This window comes from Ovis canadensis, chromosome 25, assembly GCF_042477335.2.
Source record: "Ovis canadensis isolate MfBH-ARS-UI-01 breed Bighorn chromosome 25, ARS-UI_OviCan_v2, whole genome shotgun sequence".
Taxonomy (NCBI): Eukaryota; Metazoa; Chordata; class Mammalia; order Artiodactyla; family Bovidae; genus Ovis; species Ovis canadensis.
This window is the reverse complement of record NC_091269.1, coordinates 42,053,537-42,080,046: the sequence shown is the minus strand read 5'-3', so window position 1 is coordinate 42,080,046 and position 26,510 is coordinate 42,053,537. Positions and strand designations below refer to the sequence as shown.

Genomic DNA, 26,510 nt, shown 5'->3' with positions numbered 1-26,510 from the left:
ATTACTTATTCAAAATATTAAACTTTAAAATTTGCCTTTCTATCCCACTGTTTTAGCCAAATGTATAATTTATTTTTTGTTACTCTTTCAATAGATCTGGTTATCTTTTCACTGATATTAATTTACTACTAAAAAATTTGAAGTACTCAAATGCTGCTTTCTCATTCACTTCTCTGATATGCTGCAACCAAAATGTACTTTTTAAAATACTTTCTTTACCATCCTGAACTATACCTCAGAATTGTTTTTTATGTTATCTATAATTGATTTTCTTTGGGATTTTTCTCTGAGCTATGGGACTTGAGACTATTTAGATCTTCACTGCCATGAAGATTGACATTTGAAAAGATCCATAACTTTTTAATATGAATTGCCTTTGAAGATTTTTTTTTTGTAGCTGAAAGGTTATCTCAGTTATATTCTTATTTAACAAGTGTCAGAATATGATACTGTTTTTTTCTTCTTTTTGTTTGATTTTGTGTTAGAATATGGCTTTACTTGCTTCCAGTCATTCATTGGTTTGTAACCTGCATTTATTTTAATAATATCGTTCTTTTTGTTATGTACTTAGGAACATGTTGGTATTTCATCATATCAGTTTTTTCCACAAGGCACTATTAATAACCTAAAAAAGAGATTTTGTCATGGGTATTGTAAGGAATTTCATATTTCTGTTCATGAAGTTTAGTCACCTAGAGGTGCATTTTGTAGCCTTTAAAACTGCATACTTTGAGATTATTTGTATTAAAGTGGGAAAGGAAATAGAATTCTAAAGGTAGTCATTATTGCTGCTGTTTAGTCTCATTACACACAGTAGCCGCAAGGTATAAACAATTCATTTGTCCATCAACAGATGAATAGATAGATAAATATGGAATATGCAGGTAATTGAGTTTTAGTCATATAGAGGAATAAGATTTTGGTACATGCCACAGCATGGAAGAACCTTTAAAACATTATTATGCTAAGTGAAATAATCCTGACACAAAAGGACAAATATTGTATGATCCCTCTTATATGAGGTACCTAGAACAAACTTATAGAGAATGAGAGAACAGTGGTTACCAGGTGCTTGAGAAAAGGGAGAATGAGGACTTCTTTAATGGGTACAAAGTTTCTGTTTGGGATGATAAAATATTCTGGAGATGAATAATGATAATGGTTGCATAACACTGTGAAGTTACTTAATGCCAGAAATTAACACTTTAAAGTGGTTAAAACAGTAAAATTTTCTGTGTGTATTTTACCACAAGTTTATAATGGTTAAAACAGTAAAATTTTCTACTATGTGTATTTTACCACAATTTTATGGCTGATAATTACTTTGTACTGTACTAAAGCTGTGTAGGATAGAAACTAATTAAATGTGAATTTTATTTACTTAGCCCCTCTAGAAGATAAGTCTGTGGCCTCTACCATAAATCACATTTTTAGCATAAACTATCTGATATGGTCTCAAGGCCACAGGTAAACAAAAACACACTTAAATAGGATATTCCCAAGACTTTGAGACTCTCTCCTTGGAACTGGGCAAAGGGTAAACCTTTCTTTAGAATGTGTATGCTAGGACGGCTATAATAAAATATCACAAACTTGTTTGCTTGAGCAGTACGAATTTATTGATTCACAGTCCTTATGGCTTGAAGTTCAAAATCAAGGTGTTGGCAGTGTGGCTTCCTTCTAAGGGCTGTAAGAATCCCATGTGTCTCTTAGCTTTTGATGGTTTGCTGGCAGTCTGGTATTCCTTGGCTAGTAGTCTCTGCCTTCATTCTCGCTGTGTGCTTATGTGTGTCCAAATTTTGCCCTTATATAAGGACACCAGTCATTTTGTATTAGTGGACCATCCTACTCAAATATGACTTCAGTTTAAGTAATTACGTTTGCAGTGACCCTATTTCTGAATAAGGTCACTTTCTGAAGCCTCCGGGAATTAGGCCTTAAAACATAAGACTTTGGGGAGAACACAGTTCTTCCCATGACAATGTCCCAGACCTGACAAAGTAATCTTTTACTGGGCACGAAGCATCATAAACATTGACTCCATAAGTATAGCCAACTTTAGTCCTTAAAATGACTTGTATCTGATTTAATAGCCATCATTCTCAAATATGACATTTCAGGTAAGCCGTTGGTTATATAATTGATTGTTCAACCAGTTATGAAAGAAGTACAAACTAGTGAAAAGGGGAACATACTCTTACTGAACCCATGCAGACAGCAACATTACAATCAAAAGAAGGGAAACCTAGTATGTTTGAATTCTCATTGAATTCTGGGGATCAGCAAGAATCAGATAACAATTTTTTAGTTGACTTACTATATTTTGTTACAGATATATATTACAGATGATCACCACAGTAAGTTTAGTTAAACATCTATCACCATAGTTACAATTTTTTTTCTTGTTATGAAACTAAGATTTACTCTCTTACCAAGTTTAAAATATGACTGGAAATTTGTACCTTTTGAGCCCCAGCCAGAGGTGGCTGGGGGTAGGGGCAGACACAGTGGATAAAGGGGCTCAAAAGATACAAATTTCCAGTCATATTTGAAACTTGCTAAGAGAATAAGTCTTAACAGTTTCATAATGGTTTTGTAACTGTGGTGATAGATATTAACTAGACTTATTGTGGTGATCATTTGCAATATATACAACCACTAATGTGTTCTCTTTACCTATTAGCTTATTTTCATTTGGTGGTTGTTTGTTTTTTAGATGCCATTTGTAAGCAGGGTTGTATAGTGTTTATTTATCTGAGTTATTTCACTTAGCATAATACCCTTTGGAATCATTTGTGTTGCCACAAATGGCAATATTTACTTTTTTATGGCTAATATTCCATTGCATGTATATGGCTGTGTATATATTATTTGTGTGTATGTATGAGATGTATACACATCTCATATTTTCTTTATCCATTCATCCATCACTGGAAACGTAGGTTGTTTCCATATTTTGGCTATTGTAAAATGAACATGGTGGTACATAACATCTCTTCAAATTGATGTTTTGTTTTACCCAGAAGTAGAATTTCTGGATCATACGGTAGTTCTATTTTTAATCTCTTGAAGAACCTCCATACTGTTTCCATAATGGCTGTACAATTAACATTCCCAGTAGCAGTACATGAGGCTTTCCTTTTCTCCACATCTTCACTAACATTTGTTTCTTGTCTTTTGGATAATAGCCAATGTAACAGGTTGATACTTTGGTGTGATTTGCATTTCCCTGATGATTAATGATGTTGAGTATCTTTTCATTTGTCTATGGACCTTCTATATGCCTTCTTTGGAAGAATGTCGGTTCAGGTCTTCTGCCTATTTTTTTTTTAACCAGGCTGTTTGTTTTCTTAATGTTGAATAATGTGAACTGTTAATGTATTTTGGCTATTAACTCCTTATTGGCTACATCATTTGCAAATGTTTCTGCCATCTAGTAGGTCTTTTTGTTATGTCAGTGGTTTCCCTTGCTGTGCAAAAGCTTTTAAGTCTAATTAAGTCCTGTTTATTTTCACTTCTGTTTCCTTGCCTTAGGAGACAGATCCAAAAAGAGTTGCTGCGATTTATGTCTAAGAGTGATCTGCCTGTTCTCTTCTAGTTTTATGGTTTCTGATCTTAACGTTTTGGTCTTTAATCCATGATGATGATTTCCTTTGCTCTGTAGAAATTTTTTAGTTTCGTATGCAGTCCTGTTGCTTATTTTTGCTTTTGATACCTTTACTTTTTGGTCAAATTCAAACAGTCATCCTCAAGACTGATGTCAAGGAGCTTGCTGCCTATGTTTTCTTCTAAGAGTTTATGTTTAGGTCATACGTTCAAATCTTCAGTGTTTTGAGTTAGTTTTTGTGTGTGGTATAAGAGAGTGGTTCAGTTTCATTCTTTTGCATGTGGCTGTCCAATTTTCCCAGCACTATTCATTGAAAAGACTGTCCTTCTCCATTCCCAGGTGGCACTAGCAGTAAAGAATCCACCTGGCAATGCAGGAGACATAAAGAGATGTGGGTTTGATCCCTGGGTAGGGAAGATCCCCTGGAGGTGGGCCTGGCAACCCACTCCAGTATTCTTGCCTGGAGAATTGCATGGACAGAGGATCCTGACATGCACAAATAGGGTGTCAGAAGAGTCATGCACGACTGAAGTGACTTAGCATGCCCCATTGTGTATTCTTGGCTCCTTTATCTTAAATAAGCTGCTCATATGTGCTTTGGATTATTTCTGGGCTGTCTATTCTGTTCCAGTGATCCATGTCTTATTTTTAATGCCAGTACCATACCATTTTGATTATTGTAGTGTTGTAATATAGTTCAACCCTGCCATCACTCTTGTTTGTCTCTCACACTTTTGTTACTATCCAGGAAGTCTGTCTTATTTTTAGTGGCTCCCAGTTAGTTGAGTATATGGTGAGACCTATCAGTTTCCCAAAGGGGAAAGTTTCAACAAGTACCTAGATTCAGGCTGATTGGATGCCAGACTCTCAGGCAGCAGCTTTTAAGTAAACAAATATATATCATCTTGTGGGACCGCAAGTGAAAGTCACAGTGACTGGCAGAACCAGGCAACCTAGAGACGTTTCTTGGGCAGCAGCTGTGTAAATCAGGGCCCCGTTAAAGGTACAGGCTCCTTTGCAGGAGTCTAGCAACTTAAAGCAAGATAGAGGGAGAGTGTAGAGATGGCATCCACTAGCTTCTATTCCCAGAGATCACTTCAGTAGGTTGCTAAAGCTCCAGGACAAGCTTGTAGGCCTTTTCACAGAAAACTGGGGTATATTCCACTTGCTATTCATGTTTTGCACTAAGGGTGGTAGCCAGCCAAGGACTGTTCTCTAGTTGTTAAAATCACATGGGGTCCAGGATACAAACCCAGCTGTCCACCAGAACCAGGCAGTGAAGGGGAATCATTAAGTGATAGCCACAATGGGATTACCAGATGGGAATACAAGCTCCCCTGTGTAGTAGAGGGACAGTATACAGATAGGGCTCTCCTGAGATCTCTGAGAAAATTACAGTAGGCCTTTAGATATGGATTTAATTAGAATCCTTCCTCCTAGCCCAAAGCTCTTTTAGGTAAACTAAATACACCTTTTTTATAGAAATATTGGACACGTCCGTCTGTTGCTTCTTGCTGTGCCCTGGGGTGGTAGTCAGTTAAGTCTTTCTCCATTGATTATAGTCCTGTGGGACCCTCAAGCCATAAGCCCCATTAGACCTCTAGGGTTGGGTGATCTAGAGGTGTTTGCTAGATGGCTGCTGCAAAAATCAGGGCACTAGGTGAGGATATAAACTCCTTTCTGGGAAATACTGGCAAGCTGAAGTGAGAAGAGAAACTGTTTTTTAACATTTCATTTCAGCTTACTGAAGCAGAGTTTACAAAATTGATGTGAATTACTTTGCCTTAGAAGAAGGAGAAATGACTCCCTGTAAGGGAGATCCAGAAAACAGAAAATTAAAACGAAGTTAAACATTATATATCTTGGATTGTCAGTTCCATAAAATGGCTTATCAGCTTAAAAAGAGTATATGAGAAATCCTACTGTAGTCCACTGGTGTCTTCTGAAAGTTCTCCAAGCCATGTCTCCTCAAAAACCTGTGCCCAAGTGTCTACTTGACATATAAATGATTTAAAATACCAGATACAGTCCTTTTCACAGGACTCTGAGACTATCCTTATTTGTCGATAGTACAAACTCTGGCCTGTAACTTACAGAAAAGCTTTCAGACAAGCGTAAGAGTAAAAAAAAAAAAAACTATTCAGTAGTAGACAGTGGCTTAGAATAACTGTCGCTTATTTATTACTGGTAATTGTCAAGTGGAAGGATATGATGAGGGTCCATAATAAGAATAAATTTAACGAGGAAATTTGTATCTGTTGTATTTGTGACAAACAGAGTACATTACAGGCATATTTTGGAGATATTGCCATTTGATTCCAGAACACCTCTATTAAGTGAGTCAGATAAATATTTTGGTTTCTTGGTACATATAAAAGTTATGTTTACATTATCCTGTAGTCTGTTAAATGTACTGTAGCATTATTTCTTTAAAAAATATATGTATCTTAATTAAAATATTACTAAAAAATGCTAACCATTGTCTTATAATAAAAATCATCATTAATTTGTAAATGCCACAATATCTGTAAAACACAGTAAAGTGAGTTATGCCTGTATTCCAAAAAGGTTTTTAAACAAGAATGTTTCTAATGATGATGATTAAGCCTGTTTACAAAGAAGTGATTCTTACATCTGATTTATAAAGATGAATAAATATTACTTTTTATAGACGAAGAAAGCCTTGAGTTACAATGTGATAATCCTGAGACCTAATACCAGAAATAACACCAGGAGAATCAAGAAAAGAGAGTCAGTAAATCAGGGGTCAAGTTTAGACATCTATATTTTTTTAGAACCCCGCTTGAAAATCACTGGCCTAGAAGATGATAGATGTAAATAAAAATGAAAGTTCAATAATAACTGAAATTAGAACTGATACCAGTCACCACTGGAACTTTCATAAATACAGGAAAACTTTACAGAACTATTCATGAGTTTTGAATAATGTTTCCCCAAAGCAATGACATTACTGAATCTCCATGGACTTCTCATAACACTTTTTGAAATTTATTAATTTATGAAATGTTTATATTATGTTTACCATGTAAATTAGAAAAATTTATAATAATTGCATTTTGAAATATTTTCTATTAATTTAGAGAAGTGAAAATTTTATATTTACATTTACCATATAAATGTAACCTTCTGATTTGACAGCTCTTCCCATGCAACTCTTAACAATAGTAACACTTCAAATCAGTGTAATTATTTCTAGCATCTCTTCTTATGTGTTGAAATGTCAGATCTCTGTGATTCTCCATAGCCTTTGGGAAATCTCAAAGGAATTTTCACTAACACATATAAAGTATCTGGAAGTTCTGTTTTTCTGTGTTTACGATATGATTTGGTGAAGTGTGTTAGTTTGCTAAGGCTGCCAAAATACCACAGACTGGGTGGCTTAAATAGCAGAAATTGATTTTCTCACAGTTTTGGAGGCTAGAAGTCTACGATTACCCTGTCAGCAGGTGTGGTTTCTTCTGAAGCCTATCTCCTTGGCTTGCAAACCGCTACCTTCTTACTGTGTGCCCGTGTGTGTGTTGCTGGTGTCTCTTCCTGTTCTTACGAAGACAGCTTGCGAACAGCTGCCGCCTTACTGTATAATTGTGTGTTTGTGTGTATGTATTTTGCTGGCGTTTCTTCTTGTTCTTATAAAGGAAACAGGAATGTTGTATTAGGACACCTTCCTAACAGTCTCATTTTTCCTTAATCACCTTTCTAAAGGCCCTGTCTCCCAAATGCAGTCATATTCTGAGGTACTGGGGCTTATGGCTTCAGCATATAAGCTTGACCAGGGGACACAGTTCAGCCCATACCAGGAAGACAGAAATCAAAAAAGTTGTGAGAGAAGATTGGAAAACTTTATTAAAAGATGTAACCTATGATGCTTGAGAAATAATACCTGGTTACCTATTTTTCTGAAGTGAGATTAAAACATTTCAAAATAAATGTAAATGGTAATGTGATTGAAAAGAACTTTAACTTATTCATAAGTGAGGAGTCGTGATTCTTTTTTTCCCCTTAAATAATGTAAAACAATAAAATTGACACGTATAGAAAGTTATTCTAGTAAGATGCAGAGTTTTTGCTCTTTGGCAGATTACACAAAAGTAAAGAACAACATATAGATGAAGGCACGGGAGTACACCCTTAAAACTGAAGTGGACTTTGCTAAGATTTTAACATACTGAAAACCTTTTTCACAGTCAAGTGTAAACCAAGGCAGATGAAATTCACGTAGCATGCTGTGTCTTCAGTTATGCTCTTCCATGTTCTGGACAAGCTGGTAGATTTTCAAGGGCAGTGGTATTGTGTCAGAGTCCTTGAGATTAAGGTGACTTTCATATTAGTACTAAAATGTTGTCTGTGTTAATATGCAATGCTTTTGTTCCTGTTCATTTTCAAATGAATCAATGAGTATTTTTAAAATCTCTTAATTTTCAATTACTGATATGGTATATATTAATGCTTTTAAGCCCTTTGGGATTCTGAATAAGTCCTAAGAGTGCAAAGAGATTCAGAGATCATCAGAAACTACTTTTCCTTGTAAATCAAAGGCACATAGATGGTTGTATCTCTGTCAGTATTGCTCCTAAATAGTATGCTTTACAGAATTGTAAATAGCTCAGAGACACCTTTTAGGTAGCTATGTTTCTGAAGGGGGCCCTAAACAAGACTCAATAAATGGGGAAGGGAGTTCAGGAGAGCCTATTGTAAAGTCTTCTCATTTTTTCCTGACAGTGTAGTTTGTAGAGAGTAAGGAGAAGGTGAACTAGCCCTCCTAGATATAACAATGTGTATTGTAAAACTGTAACAGTTAAATCAGATTATTGGTAAAACAGACATTCAGATTATTACAGTTAAAGGGAAATTGTGGGGAGGGAGAGGAGGATCCATATATTGGCATTGTATATAGGTTTTGCTTCAGGTTCAAATTGCAGTTGATTGGCAGTTGCTCTTGGAGTTATAGGAAAGACCTTATGAAGTGGAAGTTATGAGAAGGACTTTGAGAACACTTGGGGTGGAGAGGAGTGCCAAAGTTGTTGAGGGTTGTATGTTATATAGAAGAGGTATAGTGTCTCTTCATAACTTTAAAACAGGGCATCGCTAATAAATATGTGGAGAAGGGGTAAGAATTACTCAACACATGAGAATTGGTAGGAAAATATCAGTTTAGATCCTAAACTAACAATATATTCTAAAGGAAATTATAGATGGATTAAAGGTAAATATAAAAAAGTTCTTAAGATAATTCTGTAATTTGAGGTTGGGAAAAACCTTTCTTAGCATTATGGCGATGAAACATGTCATAAAGAATAAAACAAATACATTTGATTTAATGGAAAAAAGAAATCTGAGTTGAAATTAAATAATTTAAGAAAAATGTTTGTAACAGATAAAACCTGAGATAGTAGCCAAAGTACTCATACATATTGGTGTGAAAAATAGTAAGATACCTAGTAAATAGGACAGACATTTAGACATGTAGTAAAGGTAGTTAATGGAAATTCCCAGTGAGGAAATCGAGGTTACTAAGAAACATATAAAAGTTATAATCAAAGAGAAATGCAAATTCAAAAAGCCAAGCAATAGTAAATAAGTGGAAAAGAACAAGCATTAATCTTTCCTATTACAGGGCAATGTGGTGGATAAGGGGATGCTAATGGTCCAACCATAAGATGAGGAAGTAATTAATATTAGTGTATCATTTTTCAGCCCACAATGAATTAATGGTCTGTGGGTGTCAGTGGTTACTAACATCACAAAAAGGAACACAACCATACATTATGTGCTTCCTGATGAAGAATAGCCTTGTCTACTACCATGTAATAATTTTGTCAAAATAATTGAGTAATTTAATGAAATCCTCTCTAGATCCAACTACTAATTTATAGAAATATACAGAAGACTGAGGAAAATACTAGTAGAATCTTCAAGGATATAATCACCAAAATCAATCTGCAGGAAGCTGTGTAGGACAAATGACTAGGTTCCACAGACATTTTTAGAGTTGTAATTAAAAGAAAATTAAGGAAAATAATTTTTGGTGCTATTCACAGCCCCCAGAAACCTATTAATGTACTGTAGTCTATCCATTTACTTGTTGATTATTTAAAGAGGGCAGAATCACCTTTTAGAAACAAATGAATAACATCCTGCTCAGTGTTTTGAAGAAAGTGCATGACTTCATGTGGACTTGTGAAGATGATGTAGAGAAAAGATTTTAAGTTGAGTGATTGGTTTATTTAATACTTTATTTTATTTATTTAAAAGTAAATAAATTTATTTATTTATTTATTCTTTTTTTTATTTAATACTTTAAATTTACCCTTTTAATCTGTTCTTTAAAATGTTTGGCCTTGAACATTCTTGTTGTGGAAAATTTGGTCATTAATGTTCTGATCTCTGAAGCTTTTATTATTGGTATTTTCTAAGCTAGGTAATTTTTATATTATATATTAAACATTTACTCAGTGTTTTTACAAATAAAACATTGTGTTTAATAGTAGGGAATGATCCAAGGAAATTAAGATGTGATCCCTTCCTTAAGAATTTATAATTCTGTAGCAGTGATGGTCACAAATAATACAGGTGAAGAATTAGTCTAGTCAACTGAAGAGTGGAGGGTCAGGACTAGGAAAACAGAAATGGACTATGTTTGGAAATAACTAGACTTAAGTTGGGCTTCCCTGATGGTTCAATAGTAAAGAACCCACCTGCCATTGTAGGAGACTAGGAAACGCGGGTTCGATGCCTGGGATAGGGAGGTTCTCCTGGGGGAGGAAATGGCAACCCACTCCAGTATTCTTGTCTGGGAAATCCTATGGAAAGAGGAGCCTGGTGGTCTGCAGTCCATGGGGTTGCTTAAGAGTTGGACATGACTTAGAGACTTAACAAGAGCAACAAAGCCTTAAATTATATACGTTGTGGTGCTATAGTGTTTTGGTATGTGATACTTTTTTTTTTTAATGATGAGTTAGTATATTTTATACATTTATTTTTATTGAAGTATAATTGATTTACAATGCTGTATTAATTTCTTATCTTTTTTATATTTATTTTACTTTACAGTACTGTATTGGTTTTGCCGTACATGGTATGTGATACTTATAAATAGTAGTCTAGTGGTATTTTTGTTAATATTATAGATAGTTTTTCCATTTTGAGATAAAGAAGAGAAAGAGGAAGAGGCTTTGAATGTCTTTTTGAAAAGGGACTTCATTGTTTCTTCTTTTATTTCTACTAAATTTGTTTATTAATATATATATTTTGGGACCTGGTTTGGATGTTATTGATAGTTTCTAATAAAGAGCTGTGTGTGTCACTTTACTTTCGTATAGCTTTGTTGAGAGAGAGAAGAATTTTGCATTATTCAAGATTTAACATACACTGATGCTTGTTTCTTGTTTGTTGTCATTCTTTTTAAAATGAATGTTCCTTTTTTTTTGGCCATGTCCCACACAGCTTGCAGGATCTTAGTTACCCAACCAGGGATTGAACTCTGGGCCACAGCAATGAGAATGCTGAGTCTGACCACACCAGGGAATTCCCCAAAATGAATATTCTTACTTTTTATTTTCTTCTGAGCTATCTTTTATACCTTTGATTCAGTTTTTATATCATCATCAGTTTTAAATATATTGAGATAATAAAGATCTAGATTAAAAAATGTCAGTTTGATATGCAGATCAAAAAGAAGACTGTACAACAGAAACCAGTACAACATGTAAAGCAATTTATCCTCCAACTGAAAAAACAAACCAAAAGAAAGCTTAGAAGCAGGAAAAAAAAAGACCAACCAAAAAGCTTAGCAAATGCTGGATGTGCTTGTGGGATCATTTAATGTTCCACTAACTTGGTCGGTCAACATTCTGAGTCATTTGTATCATTGAGCCCAGGATTGGAAGGTCTCATTAAGTTAGAGATTAAGAGGAAGTCCAGTAGCATATTTGATGCTCTAAAAATATATATATATAAATCTTGAATTTTTTAATGTTTTATTTTTATTACAGATTCTGAAGAATATTTCTGTGTGAAAAGAATTTTCTCAGGTGGAGATCAAAGCTTTTCACATTATTCTAATCCCCAGGTAATAAAAATCATATGAATAATTTAAATAAGCTCAGATAATTTCATATTAGTATTTTTTATATGTTACAAAGTAATGGCCTTAATGTTTTTCCTCAAGTCTACAAATATTTTCAGATCTATTTGACAAGTTTTTGTTTTCAGTTTGTTTTTCAAGTTTTGTTTTCAGGTGTTTAGCAGAGATTAACTTCCAGATGCAGAATGCTTTGTATATAATCCTCTTCCCTCAAACTCATCTACTTATTTTAAACTTTAGAACTGTGGGCCACCAGATGACTTTAGATATCCTGATCCTTCGAAGCAGATCTGGACTGTGAATGAAGCTCTAATTCAAAAATGGCTCAGCTACCCCTCTGGAAGATTTCCTGTAGAGATAGCCAAGTAAGAAATGTTTTATCTACGCAAAGACAAAATCTACACAAAGACAAAATCTCTCAACTGTAGAGGAACCTGTACTTAGAAGTTTTTATTTAAATAAATACTTCATTAAATATCATTTACTGAATGGTTTATATACAAAAGTTTAAATGTCTGGAATTTCTATAATAGTGGATATTTTAGGAGATCTCATTTAAAATTGTTATATATTTTAAATATAAAAATATAAGAATATGCAGTTCTAAAAATACTAAATATAGCCACTTTAGAGATTGGGTTTGCAAAAACGTTCCTTCTGGCTTTATACTGGTCACTTTCTTTTCACATCTGTATTCCTAGAAGAATTGAGTATTACTTCCTTCTTGAATATTTTGCTTGCAGATGGACTTGTTTAGTACTTTAAATTTTTGTTGTTGTTGTTGTTGAAGGTGGTGTAGGTATTTGGGATGAGGGATTATAGCTGATCAGCTGTGGTTTAGTTCTAGATTATGTTCCCAAACTAAAGCTTTTCTTAACAGCGTGAAGAGTATTCTTCAGAAAAATAACTTTCCAGATTAGATTTACCACTGTGTGGAACTAAGAAAGTTAAATATGCTTGTTTTTACAAAAAAAAATTTTTTTAGGAACATCAGATTTATTTGGTGAATCTGAGGATGATAGTAATGTTCAAGAGAGTCTAGGTTGAACAGTAATACCTCTATCAAGATTTACTTAATCTGTAGTAATTTATAGAATTCCAATTTATTCTGAATGTTGACTGGAGGAATGTACTGTAGCATTAAATATTAGTTTAACTTTAATTTTTATTAAAAAATGAAGGTAAGCAGATTTCTCATTTTGTGATTTGAAGATTTTTAAATTTCTTTTTAGTGAAATTGATGGAACATTTTCTTCATCTGGTTGTCTAAATGGAAGTTTTTTAGCTGTTAGGTAAGTGGCAATTCTTTGTTATACTGAATTTTTTGAATTTATTATATTAAATAATAATGTCATTAAATAAATGAATTTATAAAGTTTTTCTCTCTCTCTTTTTTTAACAATAGCAATGATGATCACTATAGAACAGGCACTAGATTTTCAGGGGTTGATATGAATGCTGCTAGACTTTTATTCCACAAACTTATACAACCTGATCATCCTCAGATATCTCAGCAGGTTTGTTTTTAAAGTATTTTGTATTTGTATTATGTTCCCTGTTGAGTTTTTTATTCCATGTTATTCTAAAGCTTTGTTGCCTAATTAACTCTATAGTTTCATATACTTTATTATGTCTTTTTATAAACTAAAGTAAGAATTTAAATCAGGTATTATTTTAAACTGTTTGTAATTTAGCTGTCAGATGTCTGTAAATCTTTCCAGATGTTCAGAGCAGACCCTTAATCACTTAACATTACCATGTTGGTTAAGTCTACATAGCTGTTGATGCAGAGAGTTTAAATTGAGATTTGTACGTAAGATTTTTAAGATTCTTTTACAAATAGCACTGAAACATGTATATTACCATATGTGAAATAGACAACCAGTCCAAGTTCGATGCATGAAACAGGACTCTTAAAGCCAGTGCACTGGGACAACCAGAGGGATGGGAGGAGGGTTCAGGATGGGGGGACATACGTACCCCCGTGGCTGATTCATGTCAGTGTATGGTAAAAATCACCAAAATATTGTAAAGTAATTGGCCTCCAATTAAAATAAATTAATTAATTAAAAAAAGATTCTCTTATATTGGGTAGGCATTAATTTTCATTGTGCTTCAGAGTACATTCATTGATGCATCATAAGATGGTTTCTTTTTTTCTTTTCCCTTCACCATTTAATGTTTCCTGTGGTGTAAGATTTTCTTTTTCTGTTTTTTTTTTTGAATATGCATTCATTTTAAATGAAGTAGATTTTACTTTTTGTCAAAATGTAGGTGGCAGCTAGCTTGGAAAAGAATCTTATTCCTAAACTGACTAGCTCCTTACCTGATGTTGAAGCATTGAGATTTTATCTTACTCTACCAGAATGTCCCCTGATGAGTGATTCCAACAATTTCACCACAATAGCAATTCCCTTTGGTACAGCTCTTGTGAACTTAGAAAAGGCGCCGCTGAAAGTACTTGGTAAGAATTTTAATACTTTTTTCTTTTGTAACCTTTTTTCTTTAAATGAAAATGCTAGTTAAGTTCTTACTTTTTTGCTGTTTGAAATTTTGCTGCCCTGAATTATTTTGACATTGTCTCAGGGAAAGGTAAACCTGTTTTTCAATTAATTACTTTTTGCTAGTCATCTGATGCTAGTTGTTAGAGCTGTTGGAGGCAAAGCATGTTAAATATTAAAATTTTAATCAAACACAACAGTGGAGACAATATCAGGAAAGATAAAAACTGTTTTTCATATTTCTCTAAATGACACCCCACTCCAGTATTCTTGCCTGGAGAATCCCATGGATAGAGGAGCCTGGTGGGCTACAGTCCATGGGGTCGCAAAGAGTCAGACATGACTGGGCGACTGAACAGAAACTTCCTCATTCACTCCAGAGTGATCTTATTGTTAAACTGTAAAGGAAAGGGAACAGTTAAAACTGAACAAACCTGGGTATTAAATCCCCTTGAACTTTATTAGCCCTTTGCCTTGTTTGCCAATTTTCTGATGTCTCTCTGTGTGAGATTCCACTCTTCATTTGATCTTATTTCTCTGGGTTTTTGGCATAAACTTTTCTCACTTTGATTTTTCTATTGATTTCGTCTCTATTTGTTGACTGTTATAGTTTGCCTGCTACCTTTAGTAGCAGTGCTTTCCTTCCTTCCTAATAGTATTTGTTAGCTATGTCAGTCTGAGATACATACGAGTAATAAAATCAGTACAAGAAGTTTTAGGCTGAGAGTGAGCAGAGGAAGCAACAAGCAGTGGGTAGAGTCCTGGAATCTGAGGGAATGAGCCAGTGAGTGGTTAGAGGAGTGAAGCAGGGACTCACAAGTGTATTCTTGCCATGTTGTCAGAAGTTTTCCTATTCCTATCTGTCTCCTGCACAAGACTGTCACATTTGTAGTTAATAGCTATAAATAGTCAACATGGGGAAAGACAGACATGGTATACTCTACATTATTCAGTTTCTATATTTGATATTTAGGAGTACCTTGCATTCAGGTGGTGCTTCACATTTCAACTTTAAGTTGAAAGGTAAAAGTTGGAGAGATTTGTAAATATTGGAGCAATACAGTTTTTTAGTGTTCTTAAAAATTAAACTACTAATTTATAAAGCAATTTGAAACACCTGGTTTAATACAAGGGATAGTGGTTAAGTTTTTAATATAGCTGAGAAAACCAGGAATGTAAATTCAATAGACCTTTTTTACTTTATTTTTGCTTTTGAGAGCTTTTAGAACTGTATTCTTTAATTTGAATATGGAGTAGTGTCTATCAACCCTAGAAATGTTACATAAAATATCATATTACATGTATCTTCTTGAGATTTTCAAAGGGTTAAGAGCCACTGCTTTAGGAAAAATCAGTATGATTTTGAAAATTGTGACTTTTTAAATTTTATTTTATTTGTGTGTTCACCCTTTAATAACAGAAAACTGGTGGTCAGTACTTGAACCTCCGCTATTCCTCAAGATTGTAGAACTTTTTAAGGAGGTTGTGGTACATCTTTTGAAACTCTACAAGATCGGCATTCCCCCTTCTGAGAGAAGAATTTTCAACAGTTTTCTTCATACTGCATTAAAGGTTTTAGAAATATTGCATAGGGTATGTCCAGTAGTTCATTTATTTTCCTCTTCCCCCATTGCCACTAACAGATTGATGATGTTTATTTTAACATGACTATATTACAGAATTAGACTGGCATAAAAGAAATTATAGGAATTTGGAGAAGTTATCTAAATTTTCCTTTAAAAGAAAGAATATATACTTTAGAGCTTTGGTCTTACTTGACTTTGTTAGGCGTTTATGAATAACTTGTCTATAGTTGGGCAGAACAATAGCATACTAATGAATTAGAGTCTCCTTATGTTTTTTCTGAAGAACATGATTTGTTATTTAAATAATACACTTGTTATTTATATGTGGACATAATACAAAAGAGATTTCACCCTACTTATGATTGTGAACGTTTAAAACTCATGTTCTTTCTGCTATTGGCTACTAATGACTTCAATCAAGTAGAACACTTGAAACAGATGACTCATTGAAATTGGAACCATATATAATTCATTAATTTGCCTATTGTTCTTTCCTGCCCTTCTTCCCAGTGGAAGAAATGTACCCTTTACACTTGTAGCAGTTCAAAGTTATATGAAGAAGTAGAGTCTCAGCTGTTACATTAAAGATGCTTTTGAGACATCCCTGACAGCTGGTAGGTATATCTCTGTTCTGCCATTTGATATTAAGATACTATATTGGAAGACATGACCTAAGGGAGGAACATATGTTTCTGGCCTCTAGAATGACTGAAAACCTCACGTGAACCTTTAGTTTCCTCCCCTTAAGAGCTTCTTTAGTGTTTTCAGGCCCTTCTTGCTTGCTGTTACAGTTAGTGATAAAGGGTAAAGGAAGCAAGCCTTGTGTTCTCTGTAAGAGTGAGCCCATACGGATGATTTTTTTTTTTCCTTTTTATTCTTTTATGAAGTTCCTGGTTCATTTAATGAAGTTCCTTTCTCTACTGTTTCTTGAACTTTTCTTCTTTAGTATTTAGTATTTCCAAGCTCTTTAGAAAATAAGTCATTTCTCTTACTATAGCTGAGGCTATGATAGCCATTTTTTTCCTTAGAGGGAAATAAGTTATTCTTATGTTTGCCTTCCCCAGTCCAAGGCTTTCTTGCAGCACTTTAGGGTAAACTGGATTCTGCAGTAAACTGCTATTATCTGTCTTTATGATATGGGTCTCTGCTTTTCTGTATGCCTTTTGCCTAGCATTTAAGTGAATGATTAGATTCTTTCTTTCCTCTGGACTCTCTTTTCCTACTATTTCAGTGAACTATCCTTTGTCAGCAGGACCTTTTTCCCAAGTAAGTAATTGTTCACTTCCCTTCCTCCTTGTCTGCTTATCTTTATTACCTCTTAAAATTTTTTTTTCCTTAGCTGTCTTTTTCCACAAGTGAACGGAAGGGAAATTGGAATTTCCACAAGTGAAAAGGAAAGGAAATTATGAAATTGTCTTTCATAATTACAGACAGAACTTCAGCTAGTAACTTAACGTGCCTAGCTCAGAAGTCTCAATCTCTATTGAAGCGAACCCTATGAGGTTCCATATCCAGAGACCTTTCAGATGGAGCCATGCTGGAACTAGGATCCTAAATTATTGCTAGCTGAAAGGGAAAGGAAAATAAGTTCAAAAAGTTATATGAAGTTACATGAGGTAGCCAAGATTAAAAACCTCTCTTGTATATTAATCCATGTGAGCGCTTTACAGGAATCCCTCATTTAACTTTTTATAGTTATATCTTGCCCCTGAATCTGAGTATCAAAGGTCATAAACCAGTAAGTAGCAGAATTGAAATACAAATATACTTCTAAAGTCCCTGATGTTTCTAATGTACTTCTGTATCAGTAGCTATGATAATATAACTTGTTTAGAAGGGGATTTGGTTTTGTTTTATGCCTCAGTCTGGAGTCTTATACATCCATAATTACAGATAGCATTGAATTGTTAAAAAGACTAATTCTAATTCCATCTATGCTGCTTCTTATCGATGTGATTTTGAACAAGTCTTCTTTCTCTTTATTGCATATGCAGATAGTTACCTATAAAATAAGGATTGAAATAATGGTCTGCTGGTTTCCCAGGATTGATGTGTTGTTTAGATTATGGAATATATACACAAATACTGTACATTCATAAGGCAGAGATTTTGTTACCACCACCATTTGAGTGGGAAACTGTGGTTTTTAACTCAATTTATTTAATCATGAGGAAATTGAGTACCTGTTTGTGGTTGTTACATCCTCAAAAGTAGGGTAGTAACAGTTTCTTAGGCATCTCTTAGTGAGAGTTCTTAGGACAGTCACTTACCTTTCTTTTACCTCTTACTTTGAAGAAAATTTTACTTGGTTCTAACCTGTCAGATAATTGTCAGGGATGATTTATTTTCATCTATAGTGGAACCTAAATTGCTTATCAGAGATTTGTGTTTTAGAAGACACCTTATGTCTGACAGCTGTATATATTTCTTCTCTCTGCTCCATAGTTAAGAATTAGGAGAAGTTTCCTAAAGGGGTTTCCTTCCTGACCAAACCTGGAACAGGATTAAGAACTGTAGAACTGGTCTGTATTTCTCCTGATCTTTTCAGGATATATAAATGACTTGTTCCTCCCTTATGTCATGTCCTTTGGAAAGCTTTTGAATTAGAAATCACTCCGAGTGCTCCAAATGGCATCACAAGAAAGATAATTTTGGTACCTGCTGTCAGGAATGAATGTGTTACCAGGTAAATGAATTTGCTGGCAAGAAATTGGGTTGTTTAGTAGTTTCTGAGTTTTCACACAGTATATCATAGAGATACTAATATGCCAAAAGAAAAGACTTACTTGATCTGACTAGCTTAAGTACTGCATATCGTGCTAATCCTCTAAGTCAGTGATTATCAAAAATTTTTTTTCCAAGGAACCCTTAAACCCAAACAAACAAGGCATATGTTTACATACCATATACCACCTCTGAACTCAGGTTTATAAATGAGAGTACTAAACTGTAATTAATATATGAAGCATTATGGTCACACATATATAGTTTCTATTTTTTACATTTTAGACAGCAGTATTGAATGTGTACGTTGTTTTGAACTTCTATCATGTAATTTTAAAAATTGATTTTACGAACATTTACTGAGTGCCTACTGTGTGCTTATTATGGTGCAGTTATAAACATTAGTGATGCAGTTATAAGGAAAAGATGTGATTTCTTCCCTTAAGATTATAAATGTAGAACAGTTGTATAATACAAATAAATAATTGTTTATAATATAGCATGGTAAGTGCTAGATTAAGCAAAAGGAAGGGTGCTGTGAGAACACATGGGAGGGCACATAACTCAAAAGAATTTAAGAAGACTTCCTGAAGAAAATAATGTCTTGTCAATTTTACCTTCCATACAAATGTATTTTTATTTATATTTTTTTAAACTGTTAATTTTATATGTAAATCTGTGTATAGGTCTTTTGGATTGGTCTTCTATTCACTGCCTAAATATTTTTCTATTTTTGAAAGACTAACAACTGATTTTGTCTTCAGTTATTAAATCATTGTGACTGAATTAACTGTTAACCATCATTTCCCCCCAAGTCTTAAGTTTGACTGAAATTTGTTCCTGAATGAAACCTATTTCTAAATTGCTAGTTTTTATTCTAACTTGACGGTCTTCTCAGGCAGCTCAGTGGTATAGAATCCACCCGCCAAAGCAGGAGACACACGAGACATGGGTTCGATCCCTGGAGTAGGAAATGGCAACCCACTGCAGTATTTTTGCCTGGAAAATTCCATGGACAGAGGAGCCTGGCAGGCTACAGTCTAGTGAGTTGCAAAGAGTAAGACACAACTGAGGGGAAATATACACACATTCTAACATAGCATTTCTTATAAAAAACATGTCATATCTGCATGATATAAAAGCTGTAAACACTGGTTGCTACTGGTGAGGGAAATTGCAGTTTACCTTTTAAAATAAATATTTCAGATAAAGAAAAATACATCAGAGGTCAGTAGGATGTGGATGATTTTCAACAAGTATCATTAAATTTTTTAAGAGTCCAATGTAATAGTTAATGTATCTATTTAGTAGTTTCTGCAGATAAATATTGGGCTTCCTAGGTGGCTCAGTAGTAAAGATTTGCAGGAGACACTGGGTCTGGAAGATCCCCTGGAGAAGGAAATGGCAGCCCACTCTAGTATTCTTGTCTGGGAAATCCCATGGACAGAGGAGTCTGGCAGACTACAGTCCATGGGATCACAAAAGAATTGGACACAACTTAGTGATTAAACAACAACAACAACACATAAATATTGGAGAAGGAAAAGCCAATGAGTTTTTGTGTATAATTGCTGGGTTTACTTTCTCTTTTTTTAGCAGCAGAAAGAGTTAAGCTGTAAGGCAAGAGTTGTAAACTTTTTCTGTGAAAGTTTAGATAGTAATGTTTTGTACTTTGTGAACTGTGTGGTTTCTGTTATAACTGCTCAACTCTATTTTTAATGTTTTTTATGCTATTGTAAATTATAATTAAAATTATTTTTGATTGTTAGTGGTATGGAGAAATTCAGTTTTGTTGCTCGTGTGGAGAAATTCAGTTGAATTTTCACCTTGTACTCTGTGACCTTGGTAAATTAGTAGTTCTCTCCTAGATTCATTTGCATTTTTTATGTATACAGTCATGATATTTTCTTTCTGTATTTAATTGGCTAAGACTTCCCAGTGCAGTGTTGAAAATAAATGGTTGCAGTGGACAATTCTTGTCTAAGTCTTCATCTTAGAAAGAAAGTTTTTAATGTTTTACTCATAAGCATGATATTAGCTGTATAGTTTTTGTTTTGATTTTAAGGTGAGCTTTATCTGTGTGAAGATAAAGCTATTCCTATCTTTCTATTCCTGGTTTGCTGAGAGTTGTTATTATGAAGGGACATTGAACTTTGTTAGATGCTTTTTTTTCTGCATCTGTTGAGATGAACAAATTATTATTATTATATTTTTTCCCTGAAATGTAGTGAAATTCATTTGTGTTAATTTAATCATTCCTGGGATAAACTCCACTTAGACATTTTATATTATTTTATATATATTGTTGGATTTAATTTGCTCATATTTTGTTGAGGGTTTTGTGTCAGTGTTCATTAGGGATGTTGATTGGATAAATTTTGTTTCTCATCAGCTTCTTAGTATCAAGGTTATCCTAGTATCATAAAATGAATTAAGAAGTGATCCTTCTTTCTCTCTGTTCTGAGTTTAAGATTGGTATTATTAATTTTTGATAGAATTCAACAGTGAAGCCATCTTGGCCTGGACTTTTCTTTTGAAAAATGTAAATATTTATTAATAATATTAGATTTAAAAACTAAAATGTTTTGTATTTCTTATCTTTCTTTTCCTCTACTTGATTGTCCTTAATTTGATCATTTTCTAGGTTCTTAAAGCTGAGAATTTTTTTTTTGGCAATACCACACAGTTGGTGAGATTGAACCCAGTCTGTGGCAGTGAAAGCACCAAAGTCCTAACCACTAGACCATCAGGGAATTCCTGAGCTGAAGCTTATTAGGCTATTGATTTTAGACCTTTTATTTTACCATGATTGTTAAATGCTATCAATTTCCTTCTATGCTCTGCTTTACTGGCATTCCACAAATTTTGATGTGTTTTGTTTTTATTTTCAGTAAGTTCAAAATACCTTCCTAAAGCACCTGTCTACTTACTGCAGCCTCTAGGTCATCTCTGAGTCTGGCTCTGTTGATTGTTTTTTCTCTTAGACTTTTTTTATGTGTCTTTTGTTTTATTTACTTATCTGATTTTGGATATGTCTCACAAATTTTGAATGTCTGTAAAATAGGAAAAGCTGAATTTATTCCTGTAAATTTGTATACATCTTTTGTGGTTGTTAGTTTCAGGATTCAAGCCAGTCTAATCTGTAATTACTCTGGAGTTGAGTTTTTATGATTATTAATTAATTATTTATTTTTGACCGACCTGAGTCTTTGTTGTTGCTTGTGGACTTTCTCTAGTTGCGGCAGGTGGGGGTGGGATGGGGGGGGTGGTGGTGGTTACTCTCTAGTTTTGTTGGGATGGCTTTTCTTGTTGTGGAACATCGGCTCTGGGTGCTTGGGCTTCAGTAGTTGCAGCTTGCAGGCTCTAGAGCACAGGATCAGCAGTTGTAGTCCACAGACTTAGTTGCTCCATCGTATGTGGGATCTTCCTGGATCAGGGATCAAACCCAGACCTCCTGCACTGGCATGCAAATTCTTTACCGCTGAGCTACCAGGGAAGCCCTGGGATTGTCATGACTTCTTGATAAATGAATTATTTTAGCATTATTAAATGGGCCATTTTTACTCTGGAAATGCTTGTCTTAAAATCTGCTCTGAGTAGTCTCAGAAAGTTGGTGCTTTCTATTGGAGTATCCCCCACCAAGTCTCACGTGTGCTTTCATGGTTTAAGAGTTAGCCAAAGATGAAGGGGGAGTTTACATTCAGATTTTGGGGCTTTAGCTATTCTTACTATTATTTAAGTTCTGTGCTCAATCAGAAGACTTTATAGTTTCTAGTTTGTATTGTATATGTACATTTTAATGGGATAGCTCATGTGGTGTTACATAAATTTTTTTTTAACTTGATTTTGAGGTACTAAATACAGATATCACATCTTATAAATCTTTGTATTTCTTATAGCACTTAACTAGCATTTTACATATGGTAGGCACTCAGTAAATTATTTTTTATAGGAAGAGAAAATAGCTAAGAAATCTCAAACCTTTTTCTATTTAAATACTTTTCAGTCTCTTTCTTAGGTACTGGTTAAATTTAATGTTAATTGCATTTTAATTTTTTTGTAGGTAAATGAGAAATCTGGACAGATTATTCAATATGATAAATTTTATATACATGAAGTACAAGAATTGATAGACATACGGAATGATTATATCATCTGGGTCCAACAGCAGGCCTATGGAATGGTATGTTACTTATTGCATTTTATGAGGTTTTTTTTTTTTATCATTTGTTCTAATACAAAGTGAACCATTGCATATTATTGAAATAGCAGAGCTTTTATCCAGAACTCATTTTTAAAATAAAAACATATTGCAAAATAGCAGCTATATATAAATTATTCAGTGTTTATAAGTAAGTGTTCAGCTTTTACATAAAGCCAAACCAAAGACATAGATTACACTTTTTTACAGAAAAATGCAAATATGACTTAGATTTTAAGTTTCATTTATTTTCTGTGAGGTTGTCTCTTAATTCTCTAATGCTAGAATACTGGAGTGCTAATACTTGAACTCTAAGGATATATTAAAATTTTGATATCAGTGCCTCAGAACTACCAGAAGAGAGCTGTGCGACCATTAATTCTTAATTTTTCCCCCTCTTTTATGTATTTAATTTGATTTCAGTTTTTTGGTGTACATCCACAAGTGTACATATTTCTTTCCATGTGGCTAAGTCTCTAATAACTAGACACTTAATGTTCTATTAAAATAATAGCATAGGGACTTCCCTGGTGATCCCATGGTTAAGACTTTCCATCCCAGGGTGTGTGAGTTCAGTTCCTGGTCAGGAAACTAAGATCTCCAAAGATCTGTGAGATCCAAAAAACATAAAAATAATAACATAGTCTTATAAAACTTTAATTACTCATGTGAATTGGATAAGCAGCTAGATATAAAACAGGTTTAATACTCTTATTTGCTAACCTTTGTAATATGCTTAAGGCCAGCTTTTTCATCTGTGAAGCAGATACTTTAGATAATATGCATGTAGCAGTTCTAGAAAGGAGAAAGGAGCAGTGACCCCACAAGAGACTGAGTCAGACTTGCCTGTGACTGTCCAGGAGTCCCGGTGGAGGTGTGGGTCAACAGTGGCCTGCCGTGGTGTGTAGGGCACTGAATACATCAGTCTTGGGAGTTGTGGTATGCTGGTATAAGTCCTTTTGAAGGAAGTTACCACAGTTAACCCTACCATAATTTGGTCTGAGGGAGGGAACACAGCCCCACCCATCAACAGAAAATTGGATTAAAGATTTGCTGAGCTTGGCCCTGCCCATCAGTATTCTTACCCTGAGAACCCCATAAACAATATGGAAAGGCAAAAGGATATGACACTGAAAGATGAACTTCCCAGGTTGGTAGGTGCCCAGTATGCTACTGGAGAACAGTGGAGAGATAACTCCAGAAAGAATGAAGAGGCTGAGCCAAAGTGAAAACACCACTCAGCTGTGGATGTGACTGACGATGGAAGTAAAGTCTGATGCTATAAAGAGCAATATTGCATAGGAACCTGAAATGTTAGGTCCATGAGTCAAGGTAAATTGGAAGTGGTCAATCAGGAGATGGCCAGAATGAACATCAACGTTTTAAGAATCAGTGGACCAGAATGGGCAAATTTAATTTAGATGACTGTTATATCTACTACTGTGGGAGAGAATCCCTTAGAAGAAATGGAGTAGCACTCATATTCAACGAGAGTCCGAAATGCAGTACTTGGGGTGCAATCTCAAAAATGACGGAATGATCTTTGTTCATTTCCAAGGCAGACCATTGAAGATCAGAGTAACCCAAGTCTGTGCTCCAGCCACTAACGCTGAAGAAGCTGAAGTTGAACAGTTCTATGAAGACCTACAAGACCTTCTAGAAATAACACCAAAAAAAAAGATGTCCTTTTAATCATAGGGGACTGGAGTGCAAAAGTAGGAAGTCAAGAGATACCTGGAGTAACAGGCAAGTTTGGGCCTCAAGTACAAAATGAAGCAGGGCAAAGGCTAATAGTGTTTTGCCAAGAAAACGCACTGGTCATAGCAAACACCCTCTTCCAACAACACAAAAGAATATACATGCACATCACCAGATGGTCAGTACCAAAATCAGGTTGATTATATTCTTTGCAGTCAAAGATGGAGAAGCTCTAAATACTCAGCAAAAACAAGACCAGGAGCTAACTGTGGCTCAGATCATGAACTCCTTATTGCAGAATTCAGACTTACATAGGAGAAAGTAGGGAAAATCACTAGACCATTCAGGTATGACCTAAGTTAAACCCTTTATGATTATACAATGGAAGTGACAAATAGAGTCAAAGGATTAGATCTGATAGAATACCTGAAGAACTATGTACATAACGTATGTACAAGACGGATGTACATAACATTACACAGGAGGCAGTGATCAGAACCACCACCAAGAAGCAAGCAAAAAGGCAAAATGGTAGTCTGAGAAGGCCTTACAAATAGCTGAAAAAAGAAGAGACGCTAAAGGTAAAGGAGAAAAGAAAAGATGTCCACATCTGAATGCAGAGTTCCAAAGAATAGCAGGGAGAGATAAGAAAGCCTTCCTAAGTGATCCGTGCAGAGAAATAGAGGAAAACAATACAGTGGGAAAGGCTAGAGATCTCTTCAAGGGAACATTTCATACAAAGATGTTCACAATTAAGGACAGAAATGGTATGGACCTAATAGAAGCAGATGTTAAGAGGTGGCAAGAATACACAGAAGAATATACAATAAAGGTCATTTTCATGACCCAGATAACCACAGTGGTGTGATCCCTCACCTAGAGCCAGACATCCTGAAGTACAAAGTCAAGTGGACCTTAGGAAGCATCACTACAAACAAAGCTAGAGGAGGTGATTGTTAATTCCAGTTGAGCTATTTCAAATCTTAAAAGATGGTTCTGTGAAAGTGCTACATTCAGTATGCCAGCAAATTTGGAATACTCAGCAGTGGCCACAGGACTGGAAAAGGTCAGTTTTCATTCCAGTCCCAAAGAAAGACAATGCCAAAGAATGTTCAAACTACCGCACAACTGCACTCATCTCACACGCTAGCAAAGTAATGCTCAAAATTCTCCAAGCCAGGCTTCAACAGTAAGTGAACCGAGAACTTCCAGATGTTCAAGCTGGATTTGGAAAAGGCAGAGGAACCAGAGATCAAATTGCCAACATCCGTTGTAACATTGAAAAAGCAAGAAAATTCCAGAAAAACATCTACTTTTGGTTCATTGACTGTGCTAAAGCCTTTTGACTGTGTGGATCACAACAAACTGGAAAATTCTCCAAGTGATGGGAATAGCAGACCACCTTACCTACCTCCTGCGAAACCTGTATGCAGGTCAAGAAGCTACAGTTAGACATGGAACACTGGACTGATTCCAAATTGAGAAAGGAGTACATCAAGGCTGTATGTTGTCACCCTGCCTATTTAGCTTATATGCAGAGAACATTATATGAAATGTGGGGCAGGATGAATCACAAGTTGGAATCAAGATTGCTGGGAGAAATATCAGTAACCTCGGATATGCAGATGACACCACCCGTATGGCAGAAAGCTAAGAGGAACTAAAGAGCCTTTTTAGTGTGGCTCGTAACAAACTGTGGAAAATTCTTCAAGAGATGGGAATAGCAGACTACCTTATCTGCTTCCTGCAAAACCTGTATGCAGGTCAAGAAGCAAAGGTTTGACAAAGGTCCGTCTAGTCAAAGCTATGGTTTTTTTTTCAGCAGTCAGGTATGGATGTGAGATTTGGACCATAAAGAAGGCTGAGCACCAAAGAACTGATGCTTTTGAACTGTGGTGTTGGAGAAGACTGTTGAGAGACCTTTGGACTGCAAGAAAATCAAACCAGTCAATCCTAAAAGAAATTAGTCCTGCATATTTACTGAAAGGACTGATGCTAAAGCTCTAATACTTCGGCCACCTGATGTAAAAGTGAAAGAGGAGATTGAAAAAGCTGACTTAAAACTCAACATTACAAAAACTAAGATCAT

General features: G+C 34.8%; 1 protein-coding gene across 13 annotated transcripts in view; it reads left to right on the top strand.

Annotated features, from left to right (window-relative positions):
- HERC4 (HECT and RLD domain containing E3 ubiquitin protein ligase 4) overlaps positions 1-26,510 on the top strand; it is a 128,917-nt gene that overhangs the window by 68,394 nt on the left and 34,013 nt on the right. For 9 of the 13 annotated variants that reach the window (XR_011252983.1, XR_011252982.1, XM_069571810.1 and 6 more), the window contains 7 exons: positions 11,620-11,696; positions 11,952-12,076; positions 12,944-13,003; positions 13,117-13,228; positions 13,986-14,175; positions 15,633-15,805; positions 22,586-22,705. Coding sequence is in view for 9 of the 13 variants with exons in the window: in XM_069571810.1 (XP_069427911.1) it covers positions 11,620-11,696; positions 11,952-12,076; positions 12,944-13,003; positions 13,117-13,228; positions 13,986-14,175; positions 15,633-15,805; positions 22,586-22,705 (857 nt within the window). In the remaining 4 variants the exon portion in view is untranslated. Of the gene's footprint in view, positions 1-11,619; positions 11,697-11,951; positions 12,077-12,943; positions 13,004-13,116; positions 13,229-13,985; positions 14,176-15,632; positions 15,806-19,420; positions 19,566-22,585; positions 22,706-24,281; positions 25,728-26,510 lie in introns of those variants that run through there. The other 4 variants (XM_069571815.1, XM_069571816.1, XR_011252985.1 and 1 more) reach the window with 3 other exon arrangements.